General features: G+C 30.6%; 1 protein-coding gene across 1 annotated transcript; it reads left to right on the top strand.

Moving 5' to 3' along the window:
* Window positions 1-5,068: 5,068 nt before the first annotated feature.
* LOC109183430 lies at window positions 5,069-6,671 on the top strand. The gene is made up of 5 exons (XM_019333522.1): window positions 5,069-5,205; window positions 5,303-5,485; window positions 5,569-5,643; window positions 5,731-5,871; window positions 6,098-6,671. The coding sequence occupies exons 1-5, from the start codon at window positions 5,203-5,205 to the stop codon at window positions 6,446-6,448; spliced, it is 753 nt and encodes a 250-aa protein (XP_019189067.1). The 5' UTR covers window positions 5,069-5,202; the 3' UTR covers window positions 6,449-6,671.
* Window positions 6,672-8,372: the final 1,701 nt, after the last annotated feature.

Here is an 8,372-nt window from a genome sequence, read left to right as displayed (position 1 = left end):
GTTCAATTCCCACAAGTGACGATTCCCTTTGGGCTAGCTTCTGTGCCTCTCGGAGCGAACTGGGTAGACCTGGACCGTTAAACGGACAGAGAAAGACCCAGGCCACATTGTGATTTACATCAAAAAAAAAAAAAAAAAAAAAAAGGCAAATTATATCGTGAAATTTGGTCCAAAAATCTGTGTATTATGTTAATTGTTTATGTGTCCTCAGTTATATAATATACATAATGCACAGAATTCACTCTGAATAACTTTCACTCTAGACTATTATTGGTTTCCTTTGAATCTTATCAAAATCCCGGGTAGCTATACTTCATGACTTTTGTGCTTTCTGTGTTTTTTTTACCTCACTATATATTTAATTGTAATGTGCTAATTTTAATTTTTTTTTTAACTTATACTTAAATAATACAAGAAAAAATGACATGGTGGGTGTAGGTCTATGACAGTAATAATTGAAGATCTGATAGAAGTTATGATGGCAATGATATATTTTTAATCCAAAAAATTATAGTACAACTACTATAACCAACTTATGAAAGAGCATTTAATGGGAATATGGATGTAATTGGGAGACACAAAATCTTCATTCCCTCTTAGTTTTTGCTTATGGTGATGCACACACCCTACTGTTTTGTACTCTCCAAATGTTTGGATACGAAAAAATATCTTGATATAAGATAAATTGACATATACGGAGTAGTAACTTTCTTTTGTCTACCCAAATTTCGCATTTTCAATAATTACATATATTATAACCATTTTAATTCTCATCATTAATTTTATCAAATTTTAAAATATGTAGGTTAAATTGACCAAAATTTAAATAAAGAAGATAAATTAAACAAAACAAAATAGTATAAACAAATCATAAATACTTCAACCTTTTTGTTCTTTCCAAATTTATGGATATTACAATGTTTATAGACATGGATGAGTTGACATCCAATCACCCTTTTCGTCTCCTTCACTTTCTCTATCTTGATGTTAAGAATTTTCATTAATTTTATCAATTTTAAAAGTATATAGGTTAAGTTGTTCAAAATTTAAATAAAATGATAAATTAAACTAAACACTATAAAATATATAATTTTAATAAGTATTTAAATCTTTTAAAGAGTTGTATTTTATATCTTTTTTTTTTTTCACGTGTTAAGATATGACAAAGTATCCTGTCATTATATGAATTGTCATTCGATCATGTTATTGAGCATGTACAACGTTACATATTGCATACATTTTTTTTTTATTATTGAATTATCTAGATACAATAAAATTTTCAAACATTGTGTGAGTTAGCATCCCCTCTTTGTCTCCTTTGCTTCCTCTATTTTTAATGATACCGACTATTTTAATATTTTGAATTGTCATCATGTATTTTCTCAATTTCTACCATATATAGATTAAATTGATTAAAAGTTAAATAAGAAGAGGAACCAAACAAAACAATTTGGTATTAAAATTTAAGAAGTACTTTAACACCTTTTAAAACGTAATATTATCTATTACAGATTTACAGATTTACAGTACATAATATACATATATATATTAAAAGAAAAAACAAAACAAAAAATATAGACAATTATTAGCTTCCTAACGAACACATATAGTTATGCATGCGTCCTATTGTTTCTCCGCCTGTCTCTCGGAGTTTGAATATGACAAAGTATCTCGTCATCATATGAATTAACATCCAAACCAGAAACAAGCATGTGTACTTGCAATCGGATTTATGACTTGTATACACATTACTTTTTTTTTTTTTCTTTTTTCCTTCCGAGTGTTTGGATACGACAAAATATCCAAACATTCGATGAGTTGGCATCAAGTCACCCTCTTTATCTCCCTTACTTTTTATGTTGTAATGACAATGATTATTTTAACAATTGTAATTATCATCATTAATTTTATCAAATTTTGGAATTAATTAATTAAATTAATTAAAGTACTTTTATAACATTACATTATAACTAAAAAAAAATTACATGTGAGAGCATTTTGAAGTCAATTTTTACGGATGGGAGAGAAAGCAATCTCTGTGGTCTTGTCAATTTGCAGAACTACTAATAAGAGAGAGAGAGGCTAAACCATACATAAACAACAAAAAGGTTAAAGTCTTAGGTGATAGCTTAGGTAGGCTCTTGGGTCTTTGGAATATGTGCAATTAGTAAACCGTGCAAATTAAAGCCACATTGTAAATGAAACAAGTTGCATTTTCCTAGTAGTACAATTTTTTCATTTATTGAATTCCAAACACATAATTACCCCATTCAGGATGTTCCTCTATTCATTATTCAGCAATTCCAACCATGCTTTTGTTAGGTGACTTCTAGTGGGGTAATAATATGTGTATTGTGTAACTATGGAGTAATATATTTCTTTAAAATTAATTTTTTGTTATCTTTGATGGTACAATAAAGAAATGAGCTATGTGTTTGTTATATGCATATATCGTGCATTGTATGCGTTTATTCTTCTCAATGGGTAATAATATGTGTATTGTGTAACTATGGAGTAATATATCGGGTATTATATGCGTTTATTGATTTTAAGAAAAGTTATAAACAATTGTCCTTTAATTTTTTCTATCTTGAAAAGTAGTCAAGTGCTTACATGCAGATATTGTGCGTCGTCACATGCGCTCATTGAATGCAAGAGAAGTTGCAAATAATTGTCCAAAATTTCTCTCTGTCTTAAAAAGGAGCCAGGTGTTTAGTACATACAAGTGTCGTGTGTAATACAGGTTAATGTTTGATAATGATGTGTATAACTGTATATAGATGGATATTGAGCCACTATTTAAAAAAAAAAATCAAAACAGCGATGATATATTACTGCATAAGAACAAAAATAGAGTCAGGTGGGACAGAGTTTCAGAACAATTCGTACCCGATGAATAGTCGAAGCTAGAGAATGAACTAGAACATTGGCTATTCTTGAAATTAAAGAAACAGAACAAGTGTCAAAATAGCAAATGATACCCCTACACTCATTAGTAGTAATGCCAACATATGATCAGACTTCTACTGTGGGAGTTGTTAAGTTTTGGTGTAGAGAGCACATACAGTCTGAAGTTAAACAGAGATTAAACCACGATCCTTTAGCCAATATAGTGCTTCTTTGCAAGCCAATGTTCTCCCATCTATTATAAATATTTTTTTTTTATTACTACGTACTTATTGATATGCCATGCTCTACTTGATCAGAGTAATGTGAGATGCCTAGATACCCCTCTTAATGTTCTCCTTCAATCCATCCCTTATGGTGTGTCATTAGTTAATTGGTTACTATTTTTTATAAATAATAATAATAATAATAATTAGTAGTAGTGAGTTAGTCAATTCATGGCACCCAATAAGTAGAAGTCACATTAGGAGAAAATTTAGGAGGAAAAATTCATGACGATAAGAAACATTTTCTAATTAGTTTATAAAAAATTGATGGTCACGAGTTGTACATTTCAACTTTTTTTTTTTTTATTCTTCCTATAAAATATAGACATGTGATGAAATTTTTATTCATTGAAGTACATGTATCAATTTTCTTGTTAGAATATATTACAAAGAATTTTACTATACATACTCCAAATTTATTCTATACTCATTATGTTAATTGATTATTCATTTTAGGAGATATTTCATAGAGTAATAATGCTATGAATACACTTAACATGTCCAAATTACAAATTAACAAAATCTAATTTTAATTACTATTTGATAAGAAGCGTCTTAAATATTTATGAATGGTAGTTTGTAATACAATTAAGATTTAAATTTCCTCACCAAAAAAAAATTAAATAAATTAAATTTATTGAAATGCTGTGTTTTTTTTTTTTTTTTTAAAAAAAAGGAAAAAAAAAGAGTCGAGTATATTAACTACAATTACATTGTGTACTCAATTCAAATTATCACATTTTCTAGTATTTCTTTCCAATAAATCTCACATTTGGTCCGTTGCTATTGTATATTGCCAACTACCACACTATTCATTGGGGATTTGAGGGATTTGGTAAATAGATGTTGGCTAGTAGCTGTTAGCTGATTGAGTTAGTGGATTTGATTAGTTAATAGTATTGGTTGGTTGTATAAAGACCTTTGGTAAATTAGCTATTAGTTGATAATTAATTATATGCAAAATTATTTTCTAAAAAAATTAAGAAAAATATTATTTTGAGCATCTTTTTGAATTTTAGCCTTTTAGAGCAATAAACTATTACAAAAAAGTAATTAACCAAACACTTATATTGATTGTTTAATCAAGTCAAACAAATCAAAATTGATTTATAGATTAACTATTTTACCAAAAAAGACCATTATTTAGCATAGTTATTTTTTAATATCAAATCAATTTCTATTGTTTTTATTTTTATACTAATTGTCACACGTTTAAAAGAAAAGAAAAAAAACAATTGACGATAAATAGTAACGGATGAATAAAAATGGTACATATTTAACTTTATATAGTAATATAATAATTTATCATTGACATTTGACGGGAATTGGGAAGGGGAACTAAAACGATTAAATTAGAATATTTAATTCAACGATTAGAATTGCATAATTATTTTTTTTGAAAGCAGAAATGCATAATTATTTTTTTTGAAAGCAGAATTGCATAATAATTATTAATACGAGTTAATGTCATATGTGGTCCTTTGGGTATATTAATTTTGTCATTTTTATTACTAAATTTACAAATAGATCACTCTTGATTTTTTGACTTTCAAATTATTACTATTTGTAGTTCAAGTTAACCACTCATGGTTCTTCAACTTTCAAAATGTGACCATCCTTAATCTTTCTAGATGGACCCGAGGACTACAACTGGTTAAAATGTGATAGTCGAAGGACCATTGATGGTTAACTTGGATTACAGAAAACAACAATTTGAAAATCGAAAGATTGCATGTGATTAAATTTAAAAATTTAAGATTAAACGTGACAAAATCACTATACTCGGAGAATTCCAGATGGTATTAAGTCCATGTATGTATACAGTTATATACGGAGTATATTATATATATATATATATATACATACGGATACTATATCATCAGTCGCCAGCTTTAATTAAGGCAACCCGTTGTCTTCCATTGGTAACAGTAACGCCCAGTCCCGGTTTTGCAGGCGCCGCGCCGTCCTCCTTTTCCTCCTCATTTCTCTCTCTCTCTCTCTCTTCTCCGGCGAAATTCAATTTCTCAACATGGTCGGCTCTCTCAGAATTCTCTGTACGTACACGTGAATTCTTGGAGATTTAACGGAATTAATTTTGGGTTTTTTTTTTTTTTTTTTTTTTTTCTCAGTTGGATTGTTCGCCAACTCTTCTCCCGGAATGGCTATCGGCGCTGTTATCGGAGAAGTTCTTCAACGCCTGCATAGCTCACGAGGACGCCCGGAAGAACGAAAAGAACATTTTTTGCTTGGATTGCTGCGAGGCCATTTGCCCCCACTGCGTAACCCCTCACTCCCGTCACCGCCTCTTGCAGGTATATTTATATTATATCTATCTATAATCTACTCGTTTATATGGAGTTTGGTTTTGGGTAAATTCTGAGTTTCTTCGTTGCAGATAAGGAGGTATGTGTACCATGATGTTATCAAGCTGAGTGATGCTGAGAAGTTGCTGGACTGTGGTTTTGTTCAAGTGAGTTACAGTCGAAATTGAGTGTGTTCTGGGAATTTCCAGAAATTTCTTGAATTGTTTATCTTTTTGGGTTCTTGTGTTTTGCAGTCTTACACTAATAACAGTGCCAAAGTTGTGTTCTTGAACCAACGGCCATTGTCGAGACCTTGCAGAGGTTCTGGGAACACATGTCTGTTATGTGACAGAATGCTTCAACACCCATATTTCTTCTGCTCTATCTACTGCAAGGTTAGATTTCTGCTCATTCTTCAAATCAAAACATCGTTGATCAGTTTGGCTGGGTTTTCTGTTTTAGTTTCACAGTTTTCATTTCTGCAATTCTTAAAGAAGTTTGAGTATAATTAAAATCCAGTTTTGAACCCAGAATTTTTCTTGGATTATATAGAATTATGTTAATTACCCATTACATAATTTTTTATTTTGTGAACTGGGTATCTGTTTGTTAATGGAGCAGCTTCAGCATCTTGTGAGAACTGGGTGCCAACTTTCCGAGTATATCCACAAATGCGACACTCTGACGCTGCATGAACTGGGTCTAGAGGACGGTCTGATGACCCCCGACACGGTTCTTGAACCGGTGGGTTCCGTCAGGACCGATTCCGGCGGGAGCGGAAGCGGTGGCGGCGGCGCGGTGGACTGCCGGGTACTTTGCAGCACTGCCACCACAGAGGTTGTGAGGAAGAAACGCAGCACCCTGCTGTCTATCCGGTCCGAGCTTCGACCGGGTTGTGGTCCGGTCTCCGAGATTTCGGGTTCCATGATGAACCGGAGGAAGGGTACACCTCACCGGTCTCCATTGTATTGATTTGTGTACGGAAGTGGAGTGGGCAGAAAATGACGGAGTGGAGGGGATGAAGGATTATACACTGTTGGGATAGAGGGGCAAAATTGGAAAAATTGTTTTTTTTTTGTAATCCCCAATTTTTTGTAGAATTGCTGTAATTCTGTCCTCTCTTTATAGAGATTTCCATCTAATGGACTATAATACCCTAATGATTACTTACTATTTACAAAAGAATAGTGATTATTTCACTTTTAATTGTTTTTACGCTTTCATTTATATGGAGTATGTATGGTTGAAAAAATCACTAGAGTCTGGCTTATTTTGTATTTTTTAAAATTTATTTAAATTTATTTAATTTTTTAAGATTTGATAATTATAAATTATTTAATACTTTAATACGGAGTAGTTAATATTAAAATATTAAATTTTAATTTACAAATTTAGCGCAATTTTGGTCAAAATGATGTTGATTATGTGATTTATTTAAAAAAGAATGGAATAATAGTTAATCAGCGGACTATGCGACATAGTCGGTGCTTAAGAGGCTTAGTCGACGCCTAGACCATCATTTATAGTAATATGCTAGGTGACCAGTCAGTGCCTAGGCGCCGATTATTTTTACAACACTGTGATGATGGTCCACACAATACTGAATTAACCATAACAAAAATACATTTTTAATATACTAAAAGTACATTATTTATGTATTAAATGTATATTATACAAAATAATGTATTTTTAGTAATCAAATAATATACTTTCTATTAATACATTATATATTTTTAATTTTTAATATAATAAAAGTACATTATTCGATACTAAATATACATTATTTGATAGTATGAACCACACCATAATGATTACTATTAGTAACGGTAATCTTTTCACGGTTAAATGTAATTGAGTATGGTGCTTTTCTTCGTACGGTTCTAATTTTATCGGATTTTTGGGGAAGAGACAAAAGATGTAATTCTGAATGCCAATTCTTTTGTCCATTTGTTTGATTTAATTATAAGTTTCCTCATTCATATGGTTTGGAGTACGCTATTGTTTTGAGTCCAATATTAATGCATGTGGGCACCCATACGTTAAAACAACCAATGATGAACGTACAATGTTGCACTGTGAAAATCAAATGAAACAACTGGACATCATGGGGCTGTAATAATTGTCACTGTTGGTAAAATAATTAGTTTATCAGTCAATTTTAACTTATTTGATCACTATTAATTGTTTTATTTGGTTAAAAAATTAATATAATTTTTTGCTTAATTAATTTTTTTGTAACTCTAAAATGCTAAAATTCGAAAAAATTGTTCAAAGTAATTTTTTTCAATTAACTTTTTGAAAAAAGAAACTATACAAAACATTTATCAACTAACAACTAATTTACTAAAAACCTTTATACAATCAGCTAATGTTATTAACTAGTTATACCCCTAATTAACTCAGTCGGCTAACAGTTAACGGCTAACAACTATTTACCAAATAGGGTTAATCTGTATTTTGTTGGGTCCTTTTCAAAAAAATTAAAACTAGGAATATTTTACAGGTTGATTTTATTAATTGCGTATTACGGTTAAATTTATGGTGTCAAGAATATCTCGAATAAATGCTAGTGAATAATCGTTTACTCATTGTTTTGTACTTTTCTCCGGGTTGATATTTGAATGGGAAGATGGAGAGGATTTGGGGACTATTGGTCAAAGTAGAATAGTTGCTTTGTAGTTGCAAATTAAATGTAGAAATGTAGGGGTGGGTGAGTAGTTGGTAACTTTAATTTGAATCAAAAAAAATGTGCCACCACTATGCAATAGATGTTTTTTGTTTTAAATGGTAAATATTATTTTTATAATACAATATTTAAATATCAAAATTTTATAAACGAATAATTAATGTGTGCAGAGAACAAAATAAAGTGACTGACACGTTGACGAAAAGGGCG

The sequence above is a fragment of the Ipomoea nil genome, unplaced genomic scaffold, assembly GCF_001879475.1.
Source record: "Ipomoea nil cultivar Tokyo-kokei standard unplaced genomic scaffold, Asagao_1.1 scaffold0188, whole genome shotgun sequence".
NCBI classification, from domain to species: Eukaryota; Viridiplantae; Streptophyta; class Magnoliopsida; order Solanales; family Convolvulaceae; genus Ipomoea; species Ipomoea nil.
Note: the sequence above shows the minus strand (reverse complement) of the source record. Positions and strands in the feature narration are given on the sequence as shown.

Coding starts and splice junctions, on each gene's coding strand:
- LOC109183430 (XM_019333522.1), top strand. Junction 5,486..5,568: donor CCCGTCACCGCCTCTTGCAG/GTATATTTATAT, acceptor TCTTCGTTGCAG/ATAAGGAGGTATGTGTACCA. Junction 5,644..5,730: donor TGGACTGTGGTTTTGTTCAA/GTGAGTTACAGT, acceptor TGTGTTTTGCAG/TCTTACACTAATAACAGTGC.